Source organism: Eleutherodactylus coqui, chromosome 1, assembly GCF_035609145.1.
Source record: "Eleutherodactylus coqui strain aEleCoq1 chromosome 1, aEleCoq1.hap1, whole genome shotgun sequence".
NCBI lineage: Eukaryota > Metazoa > Chordata > Amphibia > Anura > Eleutherodactylidae > Eleutherodactylus > Eleutherodactylus coqui.
In genome coordinates, this window is record NC_089837.1 from 164,680,346 (window position 1) to 164,706,692 (window position 26,347).

Consider the following 26,347-nt stretch of genomic DNA (forward strand, 5'->3'; position numbering starts at 1 on the left):
CATGAGAATGGACAAGAAAACACTAATTAAGATCGGGACTCTATCTTGGCTTTTCTTCATTCACACTATAGAGGGCGTTAGGCAGGTGTTGGGCTGTTTTTGGTGGAAAGCAGACATGTTTTTATAATCCTGAACAATCCCTTCGAGTCACAATCTAGCTGTGGCCTCAGGATGTCTCCATTTAAACCGATCTGGCATCAAACAGGGTTGAAGTTAGAGACTAAAGACAAAAGCAGAGACTGAAGACTTGTTCTCTTAAATTTTATAGAAAGAGGGAAGGGAAATGGTCCACAGAGTCAATGTGAGAAAGTTCAGATGTCACCTTGTTTATGAGATCAGTGAGAGGTTTTTCTTTCAGCTCCTCAATTTTCAGCTCTTTTAGACAGGAGAGATAAAACCGCTGTGTCTTCATCTCCGCCTCACTGCTAGAGTTAAATGTAGCATTCTCTGAATTAGGAAGAAATATAGTAATTAAGCATTAGGCAATGTCTGTTATTAGCATGATCAGAACAAGGTGAAGTGAGCTCTCGTTCCTTTCCTCCATGATACAGAATATACATTTATATATGCCATCTTCCAACCTCCACAGCTCCCCTGTTTTTCTATTCATATGCAAAATTCATCTTCTTGTTACGAATTCCTATTTCTCTTTTTGTTGGAGGACATTTTGAACATTGTGTGTTTTCATATGTTCATATTGCAGATAGGATCTAGAATCCACACTATGTAGAAAATCAGATTATCAGCGATCCACAGTTACAAGCCAGACAGGACATCAAAATATGAGCCAGAATAGAGGACCAATAACAAGTAGCGGCTTTTGTTCTGATGGACTTAAGACTTTTATGTATTAAAATGATTAGTTGACATAAAAATGATTAGCTTTCCTAGATTATTATACCCACTGCAAACAATACCACTCCTACTCCAAAGACGTCATTTGGGGAAATTGCACATCGCATTCGTAGCTTTTGTGTGGTCACATAAGAGACCGAGCCTTGCTTTGAAAAAACGAATGCTCCCAAAGAGTGGAGGAGGCCTCAACTTTCCAGACATTCGATTATACAATGTCGCCAGCCTCATTACACACTCCTTTGATTCGCTACGGGGCTCCAGCAACTACTCAAATACCGCCCTTGAAGCTGGGTTGTTTGACCCATGGAGCCTAAATGCCCTCATGCATAAAAGCTATACAAATCTCCTGGTCGAATGCAAACACTCCATCATGGCAAAAGACACCGTAGCGGCCTGGAAAATAAGAAGTTTGGGTTGCTGTTCTAAATTTACAAACATATTGAAATATAGAATCATCCAGAATTTGAGGAGGGGAGGGAAAACAAAATGTTCGAAAAGGATTATGACAGCCCATCACCTTCTCCACCCAGAGATCCCCAGATATAAGACCTTTGGAGAACTGAGGGGAGAATAGAACCATCCCATTTTCTGCCATTCACTCAAGTGTGAAATTTTCTACGGGAAAGACTAGTTGATGTGTCAAAAGAAAGTATAGTTAACCCGCTTGATGTTTTGGTTAAAAATCTTGTATATAAACATTCAATATCAAATTTGTATACCAGACTTAGAGAGGGATGGATGGGGGACAATGGCTTTAGACTATTCAAAAGATGGGCACGAGATTTACAGGACCCAGAACTATCTGAGGGAATAATTAAGAGTTGGAACTCTGTGAGGCACGCGATATCGAACGAATGATGGCGAGAAACATATTTCAAGCTGATCCACGGGGCAATATATGTGTCTGACAAACCTCAGAGCCCCAACGGCCCAGCTAGACTTCAAGATTGCTCCAGACGCTTCCTAACAAACACTGATTTTCTATCTGGTATTTGGCAGTGTCCAAAAATTAAAGAATACTGGGATAGGGTTCATAAACGGATACAAGATATGAAGGGGGGGGGGCAGATCCTACAACTGACTCCACAAATTTTCATACTGCACCAATTATCAGATCAAACGAGAAAAGCCAAAATGATCCACACCATTCTGTTAATTAGCAAGAGATGCCTCTTGAACAGCTGGTTGTTAGCCAAACCCCCATGAATAAATGATATTATCCAACAATTAAAATGTCTTATGAAAATGGAAAGAGTAGAGCTAGAGAGGCGTGTGGAAACCCAAGCCCCAAAATTCTTTAAAAAATGGACAGAGTTCATAAAAAAATTTCTCGACTCTAATGAAATTAAGGAATGTATGAGCCAGTTTACTAATACAACATGATACTTTGGACAAAAATTATGAGAATTTTAAAGACCACATAACAAAATATGGAGGAGGGAGGTTCGCTGGAGGATACACTGTGGGTCAGTTCAGTAAGCTACCAGTTATGTTTTATTTCTGTTTTATAACAAGTTATTGAGGTGTTGGAAGTTTAGGGGAGAGGGGGGAAGGGGGGGGGGGGGGGAAATGGAGGCTATATGTGTGGGACTGACTTTATGCTGTACACAGAAACTACCAAGATGGACAATTAATGGTTACTACCGAAGGCGGAAGCACTTTGATAACAGAAATGTGTGTTATATGGTCAGAAATTTGTGTAACAATTACAGCCTACTCATGTATGTTTTCTTTGAAATGCCAATTAAAAAAAAGAGTTTAAAAAAAAAAAAGATTAGTTGACAACTTTACCCAACAAAATCAAATGCATGGTAGGAACCTTGGAAGCCAAACCTGCTGTAGCAGCTTTCTTATTAAAGGGTTTTCTGGGACTTAGATATTGTTGATCCATCTTTCAGATAGGTCATTAGATCGATGGAGCTCAATTCCTGGCACCTCTGGCAATCGACTGTTTGAAAAGGCTGCAGCCTCTTTGTATCAGGACTTGAGCCCAGGACCTCCTGCTCTCAAGTTGACAGCTCTCTCTACTGAGCCATCCAGCCATCCTGACAATTCTTCTGCTGAGCTTAGCTATGATTTTGTACTCCTGGTCTGGTTCCCTGTCCTCGCCCTGCCCTGCTTCTGATTAGGACTTCCTATAAAAGCCTGGCCCTTCCTCCAACTCCATGCAATATTACTGTGCTCTACAGCCTTGATCAAGCTTCATTCCTGCTTACTCCTCTACTATTTCTACTAAAGACCTATGGATATCGACCTCTAGCTTCCTTCCTGACAACGCTACCTGCCTCTACCATTTTTACCGCAACATGAGTCCTCAAGTTACCGACCTTTGGCTTCCTTCCTGACAATGTTACTTGCCTCCTCCATTTGTACCATGACATGAGACCTCCAGTTACTGACTCCTGTCTTTCCTTGATCATTCTTCAGACCTGCGGCTACCCACCTATGGCTCCAATCCAGTACCTGAACACTACACTGTGTTACATACCAGACACAGCTGTATAGTACAGCTGCAATATCACACATGCGACTGTGGCTGATTTTGCAGCTCAGTTCCATTCACTTAAATGAGAGTGATCTGCAGAAAGCCCATTTGACCAATGGATGTGACATCATAGATCAATGAAGAAACTGCAGCATTCGTCTGATTGATGCAGCCCCTTCAAATGACTATTTGGAGGGTTTGCCGGAAGTCAGTTCCCTAACTATCAGATATCCATGAACTATCCTAAGGATAGATCAGCAGTATCCCAGTAGTGGAAAACCCCTTTAAAGGGGTTTTCTGAGATGTGAAAAGTGCTTTAAACTGTACTTATTCTTTGTTTAAAGGTAATACTAAGGACTTGCATAAAGAGCATTTCTACAGTGTTATTAACCCTTGCATGACCAGGGATGATTTGGGTCGTGATGACCAGAACTACATTTCACATACTGGAATGCCGAATTTTATATGGAGTTTTTAATTTTGCAGCAGAAAAATGCTGCCCTAAGCTCTCGTTCACGACCTGAAGGTTGCGGGTTCAATCCTTGCATGGATCAGATAGCCAGCTCAAGGTTGACTTAGCCTTCCATCCTCCTGAAGTCGGAAAAAAGAGAACACAGCTTGCTGGGGGGTAAAAGATGACTGGGGAAGGCAATAGCAAACCACCCCGCAAAAACAGTCTGCCTAGGAGTCAGTCATGACTCGCTGAGTGCACCAGGGTACTTTACCTTACACATAGCACATTCTAATTCTTCCAAATGAAAGTGAATTTCTTTTTTATTCTGCATATACATATACGGACAGAAGTAGGGTAAAATACACTTTTTCTTATTATTTTCATTCAATATATATTTATCCCCAAAATGAATTCCCTAATTCTTCAGTGCACAGTGATACTATATATGCGTACATTGTATCACGTATGACACCAATAAAGCGCTACAAGAACACAGTCTCAATTTTAGTTTCTTATGAGTGCTCGCTCCAAGAATTGTGCAGACAATGATATTTTGCTTGGTTAATACAATACAGAGTTGATCTGTCATGACTTCCTGAACCTGCCTGTGGTATTGCGCACAGGAGCGAGCAGTACCATCTAACACAGCATGTAAAATAGAGAGGACTGTGCCATCAGGCCATTCATTTATATAAAGCAGACAGGAAGGGGTTAAAAACAAATGGACTTCACTCAGATGTATTTGTATGCCCTGTAAAAACTTCTCTCCCATCTCTAGTCTCACTTTGACAGGACACATGAGGAGAGAGAGGACTTTTTACAGCATAGACCCTAGTAAAATTAGTTGCTGCAACAGATTTTTTCTGTGCGCTCCTAGATTGGTTGCCATGGTGATCACCGCATTGGGACCCGGAGCGTTGGGGTCCCGATGATATCACAAGGATCAGAGGTTGTTAGTAAGATCAGGATATGGGTGTTAGGGTTGCTGTGGAGGACACAATTAGCAACTGAAGAGTAGACATAACTATATATCAGTTCAGCAAAATGGCATGCAACTCTGTATACATAATTACAGTGGGTGGTCCTGAAGTGGTTAATGGAATAATAAAAAGAAGAGCAAAGACTTTGAATAATTTCCCTCAAATTATGCAATTATAATTTTTCTTAGTATTCTCACCAAGTATATGTTTCAGCACAGCCTGATTCTGATCCCATATACTGTTAAATGTATTCCATCTGGAACGTCCATCAGGTAATGGGTTTCTCTTCATCCAACCCCCACAGGAGTACTGATAGAAGTCTTGACATGGATCCACATCTCTGTCCAGGGAATCAAGTATACGTCCAGCTACAGAAACGCAGGCCTCTGAGAGACACAGTGATCGGGACTTGTCTGAAGGTTAGACAACAAGGCAGAACTTAATATTTATTAAAATGTGATCAGAATTAGAGATGAGCGAGCATGCTCGTTTAAGGCGGATGCTCGAGCGAGCATCGGTCTTTTCGAGTAACTGATTACTCGTCCGAGCACCATGCGGGGGGGGGGGGGGGGCAAGCGCGGGTGAAAGAGATCTCTCTCTCCCCGCAGCCCCCCCCCCCCTCCCGCATGGTACTCGGACGAGTAATCAGTTACTCGAAAAGACCGATGCTCGCTCGAGCATCAGCCCTAAATGAGCGTGCTCGCTCATCTCTAGTCAAATTCCTTCCCAATTAGTGTGGAAGGTAATGCTAATGAAAAAGTGATAGTAGTGAAGAATAATTATACCTGAGAATCTGTGCCAGAAGCAATAATTTTAAAAAAGGCTACATCTAATACTATGCACTGCAGACCTATAATTATATTAGTTGTCATGTAACCCTTCAAAGTTGACTGGCCATCAAATTCCTTGAGCCAGAAGGACCAGTAGTTCCCCATGCCAAAGTCTTTAAATACATCGCATGCAGAAAACCAAATGACGGATCGGCCTATGTAACCAGGCAGTCTACATCTGTGAACGACTGCCTGTTTACTGTGAATGGAGGCGGACCAGAACTATCCCCGGCCGCTCCACATTCATTCGCTGAGCGATACTCATTCCTGTGTAATAGCACGGAAATGATTATCGCTGGGATGACCTGTCACACATCTACATCTGACAGGTCATCTCGTGTACACTGTAACATACATGAATATCTGTTCGCCAAAGGATAACAGTGCCACTGAGGGATTGAATGCTTTATCCATGCAAGCTGAACATAAGGTTAATTTACATTCTATACAGTCAAGTAATTGCTGGGAGAGAAATTGCAGATTAGGAATGTACCCTGGAGGGCAATGCAACTGCACAAATTGCATTATGAATTTAAGAGATATTTAAAAATAGGCTGAATCCCCAGGTTTACCACCGGTATTAGCATTTTTATTTACATTCATGTAGGGAACACACTTTTTACATACAAGTGCGGACCTGGCAGAGTTTGCATCCCAGTCTCTGCATTACTGCAGACCAAACTCTGGGCAGTGAGCCACAAGCAAAGCCAACAGCTTGAAGTAGATTTCTTTCGACAACAGAAATGGAATTGAAAAGTGTATTAACAATCAAGAGCATTTGCAGTGGAACTCCTCATTTAGAGACCCTATATACATTGTGGTTACTTAAAAGTTCTAAAAATTGGCAGAACTGAGAAAAGTAAGTCTACCGTAAAAGAGAAGAATCTCCATAAAGTCGTAGATGAAATTCTAAATGTGACAATAAGTCTTGATGCAAATAATAATTCCTTAACATTCTTATAAGGCTGGATTTACACGGCTGTATGTGGGATGTACCTGAGAAACTTCCACTGACCCTGCACATTGCATGTTCTATTCTTGTCTATGACTAGTATTGACCCATTTGAAAAATCGTACATGTTGAATAGCCTCATAAGCTATAATGAGGGTATGTGCTGTCCGAGTAATACACAGATAGCACATGGCCCTAAAATACAGTTGTGTGATTTGGCCCAAAGTTTGATGATTACTAAACTACTCCTTAAGCTGGTGCAATCAACAAAAGTAAAACTTCTGTCTGTCCCTCCCTATTTTCTGTAAGAGAAGTGATTTGTTTGGAATAAACATTGGCAAGAACATTTCTGTCCCCATTGCATCCTGCTGGGGCCTCACTTGACACACAAACTCAGTTCTGGCTCTGAAACAGAAAAGTTTCCACAGAACCAGGTAACAGTGGGGTGTTGAGCAGCTGTTCCCACTAAAGTATACAAATCAAAATGGAAATTAGTTAACTAATAAAAGTGAGGTGCATAGTTAGATATATAGTAATAACTGTAAAATTTGATACATAATGGAATGCAAAAACATATGGCCAGAAAGATTGAGTCTCAGATATCCACATTTAATAATGTAGAATAGTGTTTTCCCCTGAAATACTCAGATTTCACAAATGTCACAAAAGTGTTGGATGAAGGTGGTGCCGTGGAGATCTGCTATCTGGATTTCAGTAAAGCCTTTGATACAGCTTCATATAAAGAGCTCATAGATAAGTTATTGAAAAATGGACTTAATCCTTTGGTAGTTCAGTGGATTTGCAGTTAGATAAAAGATAGATATCAGGGTGTTGTTAATGGAGTGTATTACAAGTGTCTGTTCTGGGTCTAATTCTTTATAATATGTCCATAAGTGACATAAGAAAAGGGTTAATAGCTAATCTCTGTCTGTTTGTTGATTGTACAAAAGTGTGCAATAGGGTTGATACTACTGGTGGTGTTATGAAAATAGAAAATTATTAAACTTTACTGGATAAATGGTCAAAACAATGAAAACTGCAGTGCAATGTCTCCAAATGTGAAATAATGCACTTAAAGGGGTTGTCCCGCGGCAGCAAGTGGGTCTATACACTTCTGTATGGCCATATTAATGCACTTTGTAATATACATTGTGCATTAATTATGAGCCATACAGAAGTTATAAAAAGTTTTTTACTTACCTGCTCCGTTGCTGGCGTCCTCGTCTCCATGGTGCCGACTAATTTTCGCCCTCCGATGGCCAAATTAGCCGCGCTTGCGCAGTCCGGGTCTTCTGCTTTCTTCTATGGAGCCTTTCGTGCAGGATGCCGGCTCCGTGTAGCTCCGCCCCGTCACGTGCCGATTCCAGCCAATCAGGAGGCTGGAATCGGCAATGGACCGCACAGAAGAGCTGCGGTCCACGGAGGAAGAGGATTCCGGCGGCCATCTTCACAGGTAAGTATAGAAGTCACCGGAGCGCGGGGATTAAGGTAAGCGCTCCGGTAAGCTTTCTGTACGTCCCTGCATCGGGGTTGTCTCGCGCCGAACGGGGGGGGGGGGTTGAAAAAAAAAACAACCCGTTTCGGCTCGGGACAACCCCTTTAAGGAGAAGGAACCATTGGAGTAACTATTGTATCCACTTTTCTGTATTATCCAGGACTTTAGAAGGGAAGGATTTAAGGGTTCTGATTTCTGACAGTCTCAAAATGAGTCCATAGTGCGGTTAGGTAGCTACAAAAACGAGTAGGATGCTCGGCTGCATATATAGAGGTTTAACCAGTAGAAAGAGGGAGATTGTGATCCCCCTGTATAGCGCTCTGGTGAGACCACATCTGGAATACTATGTTCAGTTCTAGAGACCTCATCTACAGAAAGGCAGTGATAAAATAGAACACATCCAAGGACAGGCTACAAAAATAGTGAGAGGTCTCAAGAACAAAACTTATCAGGAAAGACTTTACTTTGTATAGCCTAGAGGAATGAAGGGTGAGGGGGTAGAGGGGAAGGGGGGTGCATGATGGAAACCTGTAAATTTGTTAGAGGTATAAATAATGTTCAGAAGGGAAGTGTATTTATTAAAAAGCTACACAATAAAATAAGCGGGAACAATCTAAAATTATTGGGGCAAAGATCAGAAAATCCAGAGTGAATGAATATAAGCATACCTGAGATAAGCTTACATCTGAGAGTATAGATGGACCATATGGTCGAGATAGATAAAGTGTTATCTAAAAAAAACTTTAATGTTTTACCTAAACAAGGAATCGTAAGCAGTTTGTATGTCTATATAGAGAATTCGCTGACTACTCTTAACTAGTCCTGTCATTATAGCAGCATCAACACTGTTTTAAGGAGTGTGTAGAAGTGTACTAACAGGAGTGGCAAGTATAATAGAAATAGTGACCGTGACTGAGATGAAGTTCCACTGTGCAGCACAAATTTCGAAGCTTTGAGGGGAAAGACTCAACAAGGCTATTGTACTTGAGGATATAAGAGCACTATGAAGTTTTTCCTTTTCATTGGAGTTATGTCCTTATGTATTCTCCATTCTGTCTGGTTCCTTAAGATAGCCTAAACCACCCATCACTCCATTTCTTTAATCCTGCCTTCCTAATATTTTCTATAATGCTTACCTCGTTTGAAAGGCAATTTCAAATCACAAAGCTAATTCAGGGACCATAAAACCTTCACATCTATGTTTGTGTTTCTGTTGTGGTATTCTTTTAAGTGCAAATGAATCCCACCATGTCTGTGCATTGCCATTAGTATGTGTGTATATATATGCATGCCTCTTCAGATCCATTTAATTATGCCTTGATGAAGGACCCTGTGTGGTCCGAAACCTCGCATTAACATCATGTATTTTTGTTAGCCATTAAAAGGTATCATATCTACAAGATTACTTGCTTTCTCTTACTGAGAACAATCCCACTTAGTTATCTTATTATCAGTTCATGAGAATTTAGTATGACGTATGTTAGTATGACTGCCCAGAATCTAGTATGAATAAGAAAAATCACATGCAAATGAAGATTTAGTTGAGGTTAAATGAAAGTAAGAAGAACTAATATCATCTTGGTACCTGAGACTTGTTGAACTCCTAAAGCAATTAGACTTCCAATGAGCAACAATCCTAGAACTGCACAAAGAGCTCCAAGAAAGATTTCAGGCTGAGATCTACTTCCAAGGGAATTAAAGATGTGCCCTCTTCCCTTCCGAAAACCAACCTGAAGAAACAAGTAGATCAAAGATGCGTGATGCGTGACAGCACATGAAAACATTTGTAAACTGGCTAAATGTCATTTCATTTTGACTGAGCATTTCAGATGTTAAATAGAGAACATGTAACATGTAAGTTAACCCTTTCAAGACACAGGTGTGTTTTGAGCCATAATGCACAAAGCAAAATTTCACCTTTTGGAATGCTACATACAAAAGGGGAATTTTTTTTTTCATCTAAGTCTACCCCCAAAATGTTTTATTTATTTATTTTTCAGGACATATGGGGCTTTCTTATTATTTAAAATTGGGGCAGATATCAGTTAATTGTGTAGGTTATTTTTAGGAACAAATAGAATTAGGAAAAAATGCAATTAGTTTTTCCTCATTTTCCCTTACTATGATATGTTTTAGATAGTGCATAATGATATCAAATATGTGTACAGTGAATGGTGTTGCAATGGCGGCAAAAATAAAAACCCTACTTTAGCATTAAAGGTATCACCCTCCTTTAGCCAAAACACGAGCGTTTGCTGGTGCGCACAAAACCTGCGCACCCACGCACATGCACAAACACATGTGAATGCAGGTCCGTGCAGCATTGCTTTCAATAGGGCCGCGGCTGCTGCAGTGATTTTAGGGAAGGGCTTTAAATAAAAGTTCCTTTGTGAACTCCTGTATTTTATGGTATGATAACTTTAAAAAAGCAACACACACTTTTTCAAGACAAGCAAGTACCGCATTTATTTTGGATTATTTTCTTTAAATATAAGCCGTTCCCTGAAAACCATCCCTAGCTGGTGTAAAAAATAAAAAAATAAAAATACTCACCTCTCCGGCAATGGCGGGGCTTGGCGCGTCTTCTCTGCTCCGTACCAAGCAGTGTAATGAAGTTCTTTCAGCAGGTGGGTATTTAAAAAAAGAAAACCCGCCTGCTGGAAGGGCTGCGTCTGATCGGCCAATCATTGAATGACAGCCGAGCGCTGCCTGATTGGTCACAGTGCTCAGCCAATCACAGGTAGCGCTCGGCCATTCATAGAATTTATTGGCTGAGCACTGTGACCAATCACAAGCAGCGCTCAGCTGTCATTCAATGAATGGCTGAGCAGTGCCTGTGATTGGCTGAGCAAGCCCCGCCTGCTGAAAGAACTTCATTACAGTGTCAGGACCCAAGCGGCTAGACATGCCTGAGCCCCAGCAGCGGTGGAGAGGTGCGTATATATATATTTTTATTTTTTACTACAGCTAGGAATGATTTTCAGGGAAGTGCTTATTTTAAAGCCCTTCTCCAAAAGTCACTGCGGGGGTGCTGGCATCCTATTGCTTTCAATGGGTCCGCCGGCAGCAGCAGCGCCCACATTGAAAGCAATGGCAGAACATCTCAATCCTCTGCCACAGCTGCAGGGGATTCTTTACTCCCAGCAGGGAGTCCCCTTGTCACTGAACACAGTGACAGTGCTGTCACAGTGTTCAGTAACAAAGGGACTCCCCGTGGGGAATATTGACGTGCACCATGGACCTATATTACACACGTCCTATGTTTTGCAGGTACATGCGTTTGCACGCCTGTAAAACACAGACATGTGAACACAGCATAGGGAACCAATGGTTCTAATAGACGTGTGATTTTGTGCGGACATATGCACGCACATAAACACGCTCGTCTGAATGAGGCCTTAGCCGCAGCTTTAGCAAATGGATGATAATCAACCAAGCATAAACATTTTTTAGTAAAAGTGCAAAAGAAAATAGGATTGGGATAGAACAGACTAAAATTAGTGGCTGCGGTTAATTGTCTGATTGGTGTAACAAATAGTACATTCTGTGTGACAGGAATGTATTACTGCATAAGTATCTGACACTTATAATCCAGGATGTCTGAGATTGGTGTTTGGGGTCGCTTTATTTTTCTACTATTTACATTTTGTAGTCTTTTTTCTAATTTTATTTGTTTATTTTTTTATTTATGTTTTTAAATTTTCACTGTATTTATGTATTCATTTTTTATTTTATTTTTTACCTTGGGGGCACAGGTTAGCAGGCAGCACATTATCTATGTGTACCCTGTTGTCCCCACATACAGATCACTGATAAACCGTGATCTAATGGTAATAGCCCATTATATCACTGTTAAGGCCCATTTAGACCCAATGATTATCACTCAAAAGACATCTTTTGAGCGATAATCGTTATGTGCATTACACAGCAAAACGATTGCTCAAAATTTGCTCAAACGGCAGTTTGAATGACAGTTTTGAGCGTTCACTTTGCATAAGTGTGCAAATGAAGGCTCACGCTGTATGCAGAAGACAACCGGAACCGCTATCTGCTGTTGTCTTCTCGGAGCGCTCAGCAGGTATACAGCTGAGCATTCCGAGCAGGGTATGCAGAAGACAAGCGGAGTCGCTTGTCTTCTGTATACTCCTGCTGTCATCTCGGAGAGCTTAGCTGATATACAGCTGAGCGCTCCGAACGGTGTATGCAGATGACAAGTGGGGCCGCTTGTCTTCTGTATACAGCTATTGTCTTCTCGGAGCGCTCAGCTGCTATCCAACTGAGCGTTCCAAGCGGGGTATGCAGAACACAGCTGGAGCACTGTTTTCTTCATACTCCGGCTGTGTTTTCCGAGTGGGATACCAGCTGAAACAACAGTGTCAGCGGTATCCCACTGCACTGATAAGGCTCATCATTGTCTTTCAGCTTGCTGAAAAACAACGATGAACGACTTGTGAACAAAAACTGCACGGTGTCCGTGTAGTTAGACCTAATGATTCTTGCTCAAAAGACGACTTTGAGTGATTTTTGAGCGAGAATCGTTGGGTCTAAATGGGCCTTTAGCTGTGATCTGCATGCACTGACATGCAGAGAAGAGGCACATAGCATGTTCTCTGCATATCTCCAAGCCCTGTTTGCAGAGGAAAGCCCTGTGACATCATTACTGATGTCATGGGCTTCCCTAGCAATTCAGAAACACAATGCTTCAATATGAGCTTGTGGGGTTTGTTGTGAGAAGGAATTGATTATTTCACTTCCCTTTCATTGATTATTTCACTGCCCAGGATCGGGTAGTCAGTGTGACAGCCCTGTCCTGCTGATGGGACTGACTGCATTAGTGTATGAGAGCATGCCTACTTGTGAGCACTATTCTATAGCTTATATGCAGATAAAAACTATCAATTGGTCACATTTTGACATGTTTCTTGAGTTTGTGCTTTCCCTCACCCAAGTTCCTAAAAAGTCATGAAATGAATCACACAAAAATGCACAACGAAGCTGTTTGTTACAAGTCATCTCTAGATGATAAAAGGAAACAACTTTCCATAAACCTTAAAAGGATTTTTTCACCATGGGACAGCGCCATAAACAAAGTTATGGTGCTGCTTGGTAAGGTGACGGGGAGGCAGGGTATATTTATTTATACCCACCTGCTCTCTCGTCTCGTGGGGTCTCTTGGTAAAGTCCATGTGGGGTCTGAAAATCTGACTCTTTTCAGACCACCGTGCACATGCACTCTCATAGATTTCCTCATTGTAAAAAGTGGACGAGTTTCTTGACAGATACATTCCTAACAGTCAGCTGTGCATGTGCAGGGTTGAGTCAAAAATTATCCACATTCCAGTTAAATTAAAACTTCTGTTGGCCACACTATCTTATCAATGCTTTCTGTTGTAGGTCACCGTCACCCCAGTCACTGCTGTGAATGTGTTATGTCTGTTAATTTGTGACTGCAGCGCAAAAAAAATGGCCGCCCTACTTGCAAGAAAGAAGAGCAGTGTGCAATAATTCATTTTTTTGTGGTATTGGGGTGTCTGGTGCCAATATTTTTCAAAGACTTTGTGTATGAATGGATAGAGAAGTTTAAGGTAGGGCTTCTCAGGGGCTGGTATTGGAACATTATCAGTAAAAAGGTTCAACAATCAACAGTGCGATGCTCACTGAAGAGCTGAAGCCTAAAATTCAAACAAAGAGCAGAGCATTGCTATCCAAGGGTGTTGTTGCATGATAACGCATGTCTGCACACCGCTGCCCATAATGTCGAAACTTTCCAAAATCTTTGTTTTGAGTTGTTAAAACATCTTCTCTTGCCCCATCAGACTATCACTTGTTTGGTCCCCTGAAAGAAGCCCTAAGAGGACAAAGATTCACATCTGATGAAGAGATGAAGACAGCGGTGCATTTGTGGTTCACAGTTCAACCTAAAACATGTTGTAATGAGGGAATATGAAAGCTTGTTGACAGATGGACAAAATGTATTGAAAAGCAGGGAGATTATGTAAAAAAATAATGTATCTGTCTTTTCTGAAAGTTGATTAACCCCACAAGCACGTGGCCTATTTTGGCCATAAAGATACAATGATTTCTTTGGGTTTTCATGCCCACATTTCAAAAGCTATAACTTTTTTATTTTTCCATCGACATAGCTATATGAGGGCTTGTTTTTTGCTTGTTTTAATTTGTACCATTTTTAGGTACATAAAGCGTGCTGTAAATTTGTTATACTTTTTTTTGGAGTGCAGGCAGAGAAAACATCAATTTTGCGATTGTTTTTTTTTTCTTTTCTTTTTCAGCATTAATTATGCAGCATAAATGACATGATAATTTTTTCTGTTGGTTGGTATGACTATGATAATCCCAAAATTATTATTATTTTTTTTAGGTGTTTCCACTTTTGAAGAGAGTAACTGCGAAAATCAATGTATTTGAATTGCCACAATGTACTGCCTATTATATGCATGTACATCCCGCCACTTAATACCCAATTCAAATACATTTATGTGAGCCTGACCTAAGACTTATACATAGTATTAAGTCCTACTGTCTTGTGAAATAAAACTTCTTCATGTGATTTCTGATGTGCTGGACTTCTTTCAAGTGTCAACAGTTGAACAGGCACAGCTGAAAGGTGCTAATTTATGCAGTAGACCAGAGGCATAACTTGAAGCTCCTGGGCCCCAATGCAAAACCTGTAACAGGGCCCCAACTATAATGCTTCAATCATAGTGCTGGGCTTCCTATATGGAGAAGAGAGGCCTTATGGGTCCCCTAAGGCTCCTGGGCCCGGGTGCAACTGCATCCCCTGCATCCTCTATAGTTACGCCAGTGCAGTGGACTACTGAGCAAAGTAGTACAGCTATTGGGAGCTCATCCTGATGAATTCACTCATAGTGAGACAGATTTTAGATGGCCCAGACCCTAGAACAAGAGATTCCCCCATAGGAAAGTGATACCATCCCACCTCTCCTGCACTCTTTCAAGAGGCCCAAATATTGATAAAATAAATGCTGGAGAAGCATGTGATCAGACAGAGTAAGAGCCAGTAGGGGGCATCAAATTGTGATATTTTGATCACTTTTATAATGCTTTGGTATATGCAGTATACCAGAGCATTATTCTCTTCGTCTTACACTTTTAGGCTGCATCCGCACGGGCTACAAGATCTCGCTACAAAACATAACTCATGTGAAAGAACCCATTGGAAACAATGGGCTTCACATTGCAGCGATGATTTTGTAGCCCATGCGGATGCAGCCTTACACTTTAGACCACTTCCACGTGAGCTACAAAATCGCGTGTTTGCAGCAATGCGACAGTGCTACAAAATGCATGTATGGTTTCCAGTGGGTTCTTTCACATGAGTGATGTTTTGTACCCTGCGACATTGCTAGAATACAAAATTAAGGCATGCTCTATACAGCCGCGATTTGCTATGTTTTGTAACCCATGTTTCCCTATGGAGCCTTCTGTTGCATCGAATCACGCAAAAACATATTTTCATGTGATGCAACTTTTACAGTAGGAAATCCTACTGTAAAAGCCCTAAAATAAGCCCTGGCTGCAATAAAAAAACAGATACATCGCCTAACAGCCGCTGCCGCACTTCTGCACAGTTCCCGGACACTTGTCTTCAATCTTTAGGCAATTCCTCCTGCTCTGGAGGTTTCAAAAACCCCACCCCCAAGTAGCTCTGCCTCTAATTGGCTCTCAAGCGCTGCGTCTTAGCCAATCAGAGCCAGCGCTTGGTGAACCAATCACAGCCATTTAATGAATGGCTATGATTGGTTCATCGTGCGCTGGTTCTGCCAATTACAGCCATTTAATGAATGGCTGGGATTGGTTCATCAAGCGCTGGCTCTAATTGGCTGAGCCGTGACGCTCGAGAACCAATCATAGGCAGCGCTTCCTGGAAGTGGGGTTTTTCAAACCCCAGATCAGGAAGAATTGCCTGAAAACTGAAGACAAGTGTCAGGGAGCTGCGGAGAAGTGCAGCAGCAGCTGTTAAGTGATGTATCTGTTGTTTTTTCTTTTATTACTACAGCCAGGGCTTATATTTCAAGCCCCCCCCCCCCCCAAAAACCCAGCAAAAAAGCGCTACAAAGTCACGCGACTTTGTAGCGAAACAAAATCACAATATCACCGCAAGAAAATGCAGGGCTATCACACAGTCATTTTCAGTCATTTTTTTTTTATTTTCAGATGGTAGATTTTTTATTCTGTTTTCTGTACATAATTATGTTAGTTGCTATTTTGCTTGAGCTGCAGTTAACCCTTTCCAATCCACTGTCTGACATCTAAAGACATTATGATTTAAGGCTGTACAGATCTGATGTTGGAAGACGCCCGTCGGGGTTCTCTTACTGTATATTGCCAGCCTCTCTGCTGTCGGAGCCTATCCAACGTGTCACCTCATGCAGTACTGGCTTTAGCCAGCATATAGCGCTTTTGTATAATGGCAAAAAAAGAGTAAGCCCCCTAGGAAAACCAGGACACAAATTGGATTGGAAAGGGTTAACAGCATTTATATATATGCTTTATAGCAGAATTCATGGGCCATTCACAAATGTGAATTCCCCATGGATGCGAGGTGTTTTCATGTGAAAACAGCCTTGTATTACTTTGGGGATGAAGGGAACCTCCACCACGGGTGTCACAACTACGGCAGAGGATCGCTGAGTTTCTCCGATTGCTTTCAATGGGGTCAGCACTGCTTCCGCCGGCCCTATTGAAAACAAAAGGCAGTGCGCTGCGAGAGCATGCACAAGACAGTGCAAAACATGCCGCGATTTGTTTCCTGCATAGCATTGCGGTGCCATGCACGAAAAAAATAGCTCCTGTGTATAACCCCATTCAAAAGAATGGGGTTCATATTTGTGTGAGATTTGTGTGTCTCGCAAAACACATACTTCTCATACGATTTTCTTGGCCGTGTGAAGCTGGCCTTATTGTATCATTTGTACTGCATAGTGAATACCGTTAAAAAATGATAGAATTGATGGGTTCTTTCACCCTGCCCCCCCCCCCTTTAAAAAAAAAAGAAATGAATAGCAGTTACATATTATATATACTATGTACCCCTCAATGTTACCAAAAAACTCAACAAATTGTCATGCAATGAACAAGCCTTCAAACAGCTATTCTGATGGACATAAGTTTTGAAATGTGGAGATGAAAATCCCCCAAAATTGTTGCATCCTTAAAGGGATTCTGTCATCAGAATTTCGGATTATAAGCTGCCACCATAGTGCTACCAGGCACATGTAACATTCCCTGGACATAGGATCGTGAAAAAGAAAAGAATGTTCATTATAGCAAAAACGTACATTTATATTCTGGCGCCCTGTATGCTAATAGACCCGCCTGGAGTGATGGAGGTGGGCCGCCAGAGCCCCAAGTCACAGCAGGCTATTATTATTCACGCCCTCCCCATAGTTTGGCCGCCTTTTCCTTCTGCCTGCAAAAGTCACAGTAAAATCTTGTGCTTGCGGGATCCAATGGGTCAGACCCCCATAATCAAATAATGGTGTGCTATTCTAGTGGAGCTATAATTTAAAATATTACTGGTGATGGTCAACTAAATGTGAAATGATAAATATTCAGTTGTATGCAAATTTATAATTGAGCACAATGAAATACACGAAGAGGTAAAACAGATTGTCTCTTACTTCTACAGTATCAGGAGTTGAAGCTGTCTCCCCTGTAGTGTCCGGGGTATCCTCATCATGAAATGTGGTCCGTTTGTAGTCAGACATCTGAAAAGCAAGGGGAAATCAGAGAATATATACTATACTGCATGGAGGAGCTTGTGCATACAAGGTGAGGGAAAACATTTATTTCTTATTACTTCATAAAATACTTCATATCAAAATGCAAAAGGAGGATGAAATGAAACAATACATAAAAAAACGAATCACAATTGGAGATGAGCGAGTATCGCCATTTTCGAGTACATGCCTGCTTGCCCGAAAAGATTCGGGGGGCGGAGGGGTAGAGCGGTGGGGGGAACGAAGGGAGATCTCTCCCCCCCCCCCCCATGGCTCCCCCCTGCTCACTCCCGCAACTCACTGCTCACCCCTGCCGGCCCCCACATCTTTTCAGACAAGCAGGCATGTACTCGAAAATGGCAATACTCGCTAGAGTAATTTGCCTTAACGAGTACGCTAGCTCATCTCTAATCATAATCAGAACATTTTGGACAGAGAGTGATAATGGGGATCTCCATACTTAGAGCTTACAAGTCATGGGCATTAATTAATTTCTAGATACATCAGTAGTCCTCCAGTGCAACAAGACAAAAGTGACACTACTCTTGGTGAATCCCAAGTTGTTCCCTAACAACTGTTAAGGGAAACTGTTGCCATGTTTTTGCAGTCCTCACTGAGAGCACCATAAGATCTGTGCAGTAGTTTTGGAGAGACTTGCATTTTATTAGTAGGAGCCATACACATGACTAGTCATACATATTCATGAGCTGCACTTAGCCACACCCACCCCACCATCCAGCCAATGATTGGCAGTTCCTTCTATGTACAGTAAGGCCACACTAACACACAGCATCGGTAAAATGCTGCGTTTCAAATGCAATTTTTATTGTCGTTTTCAAACGCAGTTACTGTGTTCAATGGCGCTTTTTAACGCACTACATCATTGGGTGATCAGGTGCATTAAAAAATGCGAAAACACAAAAATAGAATAGACAGCGTTCAAAACTTGCGGCGCTAAAAATGCTGTGTTTGAGCGCAGGTCTGCGAGGCCCCAATGGGAGCATTGTACTGTGATTTGAGCTGCGTTGTGAACAGTAAAATGTGCCAGTGTGAGAGTGGCCTAATAGGCAGAAAATGGTCAATAAGTGGCTGGAGGGCGGAGCAGATGTAGCTAGCCTGCAGCTCATGAATATCCAGGACTACTGTAAGTAGTCCTCTATGCCTTTGCTGCTACTGATAGAATGCAAGTTTCTCCAAAAGTACTGCACAGATCAACCCAGCAGATATATCACTGTTATGAGTGTGACTGTCACTGCCTTGTGCTGCCCTCAGGGAACACAGTATATTTAAAGGGGTTGTCTAAGTTATTGCTTATGGGTAAAATGCCTTTCCCATGCACTAAGATAACAAATAGACATATACTCACCTTTCCACGCTCCTGCTGTGTCCTAGACACAGGGAGCAGATGCATCAAAACGACCTCTTTTTATTAAAAAAAACCAGACTAAAATTCCCCTGATCCTGGTGATCATTTAATATCGCCACTGTAGTAGTGTTTGGTAATAGATTTTCCCAGCAGAGAAAGAGAATAATTACATACCAGCCTTTCAAATGAATGTCCGGCCATATATTAGGAGGCTACACAAAAGGAGAAGATGCTTATATTTTTTAATTCATTTTTTATCCCAATAATGATTTATTCTATGTTTATGCTGCTCCATGAGGTCTTGTTTTTCAGGACATGAATTGTTTTAGCATTTTAACACCCCTTAGTGACCATCCTATTTTGTGCCTTGAGGACTAAGTGATTTTCATAGTTGCATTGCAAGAACCATAACTTGTTGACATAGCTGTATGAGGGCTTGTTTTTTGTGTGACAAGTTGTATTTTTTAATGAAACCGCTCCGGACTACATATAATGTATTGTAAAACTTTTATTATTTTTTTGTGGAGGGGGATGTAAAACCACCACCCCACCTCCCACGAAATTTTGCCCTTTTGTTTTCATAGGGTTTACCATTCGATTAAAAATGACACAATAATTTTCTTATGTAGATCAGCACATTTACTGCGATACCAAGTTTGTATAGATTATTTTTTTTATTACTTTAGCTAAAAAAAACCATAGCATTTTTATTTTTCCAGCCACAGAGCTATTTGAGCTCTTGTTTTTTGCAGGAAGAGCTGCAATTTTTATTGGTAAGAGTCTGTGGTACGTATGACTTTTGGATTGCTTGTTATTCCATTTTTTGTAAGGCGAACAAAAGAAAAATAGAAATTCTGGCAATACTTTTTAAAATTATTTTTTATGGCATTCACCAAGCGAGAGAAATAACCTTATTGTTTGTGTCATTATGAATGCAAAAATATGTATGATGTGCTGTTTTTAAAAACTTTTTGGGTATTTTATCCATTTAAAAAGATTTTTTGTGGGAAAAAAAATGTATTTTTTGTACTTATTTTTTTTTTAATTGAACTTTAATAAACAATTTCTAAAACTATTTTTTAGAGGACTTGAAGATGCGATCATTTGATTGCTAGGGTAGTACACTGCATTACTTATGTAGCTCATTCTACAGTGTCTATGACATTAGCTCTTTAGACATAGCCAGAGGTGGGGTCCAATAGACCAACTTACATGGCAGACATGGTGGCCTTTCCTCTTAGTGACAACCATAAAAGGCATGTTGGCAGTCACCAAGAGGTTAAGGGTTTTATAGAGACTTTAATATTGATGGCCTATACAATGTCAGATGCCTTCAATGGAAGTGTTCAAACAAAGGCTGGACAAATATCCCTCAGGGATTATTTAGTGATCTTGCACTGAGCAGGGGGTTGGACCCGATGACCCTGGAGGTCCATTCCAACTCTACCATTCTATGATTCCATGATTCTAGTGTTCAGGTCAGCATGGTGGCCTCTTCTCAGGTGTTTGACATCATGACCATTGGTCACATGGCCTGGGAGCAGCTCAGTCCCATTTAACTGAATGGAACTAAGCTGTAATACCAGACATAGTCACTATGAAATGTACAGTACCGCTGATCGGGGGGTTTCCCAGACAGCAGACCCCCCTGATCTCATATTAATGGCCTATCCCACGCCTTTTGGCCGAGGTCAGACGAGCATGTTTTTTTTGCGCGCCTATGTGCGTGAAAAAAATGCGCTGCTTGCATAAGTGAAAAACTTGTGAATGGGCAATGTTTCATATGCGCAGCGCATGAAACTTTGCCTGTTCACTGGAGCAGCTGTGCTTGGATAACTGCTGCTGCTTCACACTGGTCCCCTAATTACTGAACACTGTGACAACACAGTCACAATGTTCAGTGATAATGGGACTCCCCGCGGGGATGAAAGAATCCCCTGCCACAGCTGTGGCAGAGCAGTGTGATGCTATCCCATTGCTTTCAGCGGGGTCGGCGCTAAAAGCAATGGGATGAGGGCAACCCCCGCAGGGATTTTCAGGGAAGGGCTTGAAACATAAACCCTATCCTGAAAATAACCCCTAGCTGCATGAAAAAATAATTTCTGGACAACCAGAAATGTGCCTAACATATGAAGTGCTGTGCCAATATAAGGTGTGGAGAGAAAGTATAAAGGACTGATGCAACTTCTCTTTTTTAAACCACTTTTAATTTTGGCTTCAAAAACTGCATCAAGATACTTGAACAAAACTTCCATTTATGACAGCAGCCTAAGAAATCAAAAAGGAACATAGTATGATCACTATGATACACACTTGATGGTGGCACGCACTCCAATGATGAGGCATTCTTTAATATTTTACTTTCAAATTAAAGGGAATGTATCATCAGAAAACGATTTTTGTTTAAATCAAGTTTTAATGTTAAACATAACTTTTAAGAACAGCTGATATTTATTTTTATGTCGCAGAACATGCTCAAAACACGTTTCCTTATAGGTCAATGAGCATCCAAAGTCTACAGTTTCGTGTCCCTTAAGGCTGCTGTAAAGATACATCCACACAGCACGTCTGGATTCCGACCGTGGAATCCAGCCCTGACCGCAACTGGTGACCCCATGTACCTGTATTTCTTCTTCTTCATCTGTACTGTGGATCGTCGGCCGTCACACATTCGCAGTACAGATTTCCCTGCGCCATTTCTAGGCAGTGACGCGGGTCCCGCAACCTTTCTGCAATGTTATTTGCAGAATGGCTGCGGATCGGACGGCTTCCATTGAAGCCGCATGAAAATGGAGCAAGCTATGATTTTTCAGCCACGAGCGGATATCGCAATTGATGTCCACTTGTAAGCATGAAGAATCACTTTGCGATAGCGTGGTATGTATATTATTTGCTGCGGAATCCCAGGGGGCAGGCGCCCACCCCGGATTCTGCAGAAAAAATACGCCCGTGTGAGTGGGGCCTAAAGAATATCTCTAAATGCTATTAACAGAAAATGTAGTTTAAAAAAACTACAGTCATAATATCAAAAAAGATTAGGCCAAAAAAAAAGAATATGTATCATTTTTAATTAAGTAAAAAATCTATTCCTTTTGCCTGTGGTTTATACTGCTCCCCATTATTCGTGATCCTGCTCTAATGCCGGGTGGCTGCTCTGGACTGCGTATGCCGAAGGATTGAGGAAGTAAACAGATAAGAATGAATGGCAGATTTTCTTCACGGTCCCTACATAACAAAATACAGATTTATTGGATTATCCTTTTAAAGACGACTGGTCTACTATCAGGCACTCACCACCATTCATGTCATTTTCCGTTGCTGTGTTTTATATGATGGGCTCAATGGCTGTGATGGCTACCTCTTTGCTGTTAGTTTGATGTTGCTGTGATTAAATGATGGCCTTTTGAACAGGTACATACCAAATCTCCCAGAGGAGTATTGCATGGCCTACAAGACTCCTCATGCCTCCTTTGCGCTCTCGATACGGAGAAAGTGTCCCCCTCACAACCCACATCATAGGCCTCTCACCCAGCCAGCCAGAAACCTACTACACACTGACCAAGGACAAAAACCCTGAAGCTGCCTGTCTGTACAACGCTACCTTTTCCCTCTGGAGAAAATTCTGATTTTGTCTTATATTCCCAGTCTTCTTACAAGGCCTGTTAGAAGGTCAGACACTGATTTATGGGAATGTTGCTTTCCAATAGGTGGTGCTGAAGAGACATTGTACCATCTCTCATCTGCATAGCAAATTTCCCAGAGGGGCACGGAACGATCTGTAAGTCTCCATAAGCCTCCTTGATGGTCTCCACAAGAAGAAACCGTACCCCTCATGGCCCATCTAACAGGTATTGCAAAATAGTTAATGAGGACATTAATAAACAGAATAAAGGGTATTAAAACAATTGTTGAAACATGTAAGATTGATATAATACGGTATTCTCAGCCAATATTGCTTAATGGTTGTAAAACCATTAAAACAGAAAAAGGAGCTTGTTCTAAAAAAGAACTATAGTTTTTAGTGATTCTCAGTGTAACATATTATATACTGTTTACATCATTTTTCATAATCAGTTATTGACAACATATAATTTAATTTTCCTCTTTTAAATGTTTATATTTTTTACTTGTATGTTACCAAAAGTTGGGAACATACAGTATATAAACTTACATACATTTGCAATAAAAATGCAGAAAGGAACACAATATTTCCAAAATACAACTACGTATGACAGGATGGGGTGCAATAAAAGAATGAGTGAGATGTTAGAAACTTTTTGAACTATCATGGGAATGCTCATAGTTCAGACAAAAAACATGGTACAAGGCCTGTAAGCTACAAGGTAAGAGACATTGGTATCACATGAACACTTGGCAAAGAGGAGATGAGATATATGCAGCAAAGAATGAAGATTATTATATATTATCAAGGAACGAATGCATGACATAGATGACATATGCAGATAGATAACTGATCTTAGTGATGTATGTGTGTTGCATATGTGTATAATTTAATGTGAACACATCAGGAAAGCTGCTGTGATACGCATCATACATACATCCATGCCTACATCAGTGCATATTAGGTATCGGCTCGTATACACCTCCTTTTGTACGTCAGTGTATATGGATGATCAGAAATAAATTAGTGTGCATCCAGTGTATATAGATCTCCCTTGGCACTCACGCTGTTGCTGAGATTCTGAAGAGCAACGTTCATCCTGGTGATGATGGAGCAGCATTTACATGAGCCAAGCCAAAAAATCCAGAGCCATGCGCAGGAGCCAAGGGATACAGTGCCTGCTGCCCATCCCCGGATCGCCCTACAGATTCCTAGCTAGCCTTGGCAAACTGCAGGGAGATAAGGCCTAAGAGAGGGGGAGGGAAAGGCAGGGCGAAGGAGGGAGGGAGTGAAGCAGGGGCTGCTAACTGGGAACGCTCTGGTTACCATGACAAAACCCTATTGTATCCTTCAACAGGAAGGACAGGAGAGCATCAGATGTTACAGGGAGGGGGAAGGAAAAAAAACACTATAGATAATTTTCAAAGAAAAAAAGAGAGTGCAGCTAGAATGAGAGGATGGATAATTATAATGGCAGATGACACCGAAAAAAAGATACTGAAAAGCTACGGACAAAAAGGTTTAGATAGTTCTAAAAAATAATAACTATAAGCACTTAGCATTGTGATTAATTGCACTAGAAAAGTGGAAGTCACGGCTATAATGACTTTTTACATAATGAAGTTGTACATAATGCGTTGCTCTACCAATAGCTGGTAGACAATTTTAATATGTCATTACCGGTGTATGTACAATTACACCATAAATTGCTTTAATCATTAACATTTCTGGCTTTTTTTTCTTGCCCACTACATGATGTGCATTGACCTCAAAAGATGTGGGGTGATCCCTCAAAGCAGAATGCCATTTTTGCTGTAGCATTGTAGTCAAATAAAATAACTTCATAAAACTTGTACAAATTACAAGAATACGGAGTAAGGTTGGAATTGTAGTTTGTGGACATGTTGACTGTACAGGTAGCTTCCTTTACTGTACATGCATATCTTTTGTACCCAAGACAAAATGCCTGTGTCTAAATCTGATCATTAAAACAGTATATATTTAATATATAATACATATATAAGTTAATTTAGCCCAGAAGACAAGTCAATGACTCATATTTACTGGTGTTTTGTATCACATGCCCTTCAATTAATAATAGAATATTTCCATAATTTTTTGAATATTCACTATATTGCACCCTATGTATGTTGGTGTTTTATTGTAAGCCTCGAAACAAAAAAGTATGACTATCATCAATTTGTCAAATAAGGAACATAGCATTGAAGAGCTGATTTGTAACACATATTGTTGATGTAATCTATCATAGCGATATAGGAAGTACGGAAGCACAGGTTGTAGTTTGTACGAATTATCTATATATGATGTTCACATCCCCACATAAAAATTATATAGCTCTAATAACTGCATATAAAATAGCCCCTCTCTAATTATCATGACTGTTTGACTACATTCTGCACTGATAACTTAGAATTACATTTGTGAATCCTCGAAAGTCTGGAAAAATGTACTCTCACTGCTAAATACGTTTTTTTTTCAAATTATGATATTGATTTGTTCTAGTAAGACCATTGTAAGTTAAAAATATATGAGGTCATAATTCTATAGAAAACTAGTAATTGGTACTGAAGCCCTAAAATGTCCACCCAAAATCAAAATAAGAAAAATTGAAAATTAACAAAAGATAAGATGACTAATACAGACTTAAGCCCCATTTACATGCACCGATTATCACTCCAAATTCATTGAAATATTCTGTCCTCTGAACGATAATTGTTGCGTGTAAATGCTAGCATTGTTTGCTTTTCTGCGAACAATGATTTTTAGTTCAGCATAAAAACCATCGTTTAGCTGGCAAGCATAGGGAGCATAACACTGTTTTCAGCTGCTGAACAGCAGGAGAACAATGGAGCTGTATGCAGATGACAGACCACAAACTGTTATCTGCATACAGCGAAGGGAACCTCATTTACATGCAAATGAAGCTAATAAGCTACTTATGGGCATTAGTGCCCATTAGTCGTTTATGCAAAATAATCACTCAAACTGTCATACAAGCTATCTTTTGAACAAATTTTGAGCGATCATCTTTGCAGCTTAAGTCTGATATAGACATTTATGGGAAGCAGAGACCCACACACTTCCTGTAATCAGTCTCTTTCTCTCTGTTGCTGGACGACAGGCAGTGGATGGCAAGTTATAAGGAAGTGAGATCCTTAGTGGCCAGCACTTATAATGCTGGAAAACTTTATTTTCGGTGAAGTGTTTTGCACTTTTGCTAGTTATAACATTGGCTAACACATAAGCACAAATTTGTTCAAAAGATATTGCCTTTTAATTTTAGGGCTACTTAATTCTAGAACTAAATGTGAATTTCTGCATCAAAACACCAATTGATTTTATATTCTGGACTAATAAAACTGGAAAACTTATTTAAACATATTGGACGTTGTATCCATTTTGTTTCTTAAGCCCCAATTACACGGAACGAATGTCGGGCAAATGATGCCCGACACTCGTTGCCACATGTACTCGCTCCTGTGCTGTTGCACAGGAGCGAGTATCATTGGCTCACAGCGGGGCGGCT

The 26,347-nt window shown here is 40.8% G+C and overlaps 1 protein-coding gene across 1 annotated transcript in view; it reads right to left on the minus strand.

Moving 5' to 3' along the window:
* ECE2 (endothelin converting enzyme 2) overlaps positions 1-23,991 on the minus strand; it is a 75,009-nt gene extending 51,018 nt beyond the window's left edge. The window contains exons 1-5 of the mRNA XM_066603249.1: positions 23,866-23,991; positions 17,714-17,800; positions 9,637-9,781; positions 4,972-5,187; positions 323-447 (exon numbers count right to left, since the gene is read on the minus strand). Of these exons, the coding sequence (XP_066459346.1) occupies positions 323-447; positions 4,972-5,187; positions 9,637-9,781; positions 17,714-17,800; positions 23,866-23,898 (606 nt within the window). The 5' untranslated portion in view covers positions 23,899-23,991. The remainder of the gene's footprint in view (positions 1-322; positions 448-4,971; positions 5,188-9,636; positions 9,782-17,713; positions 17,801-23,865) is intronic.
* Positions 23,992-26,347: the final 2,356 nt, after the last annotated feature.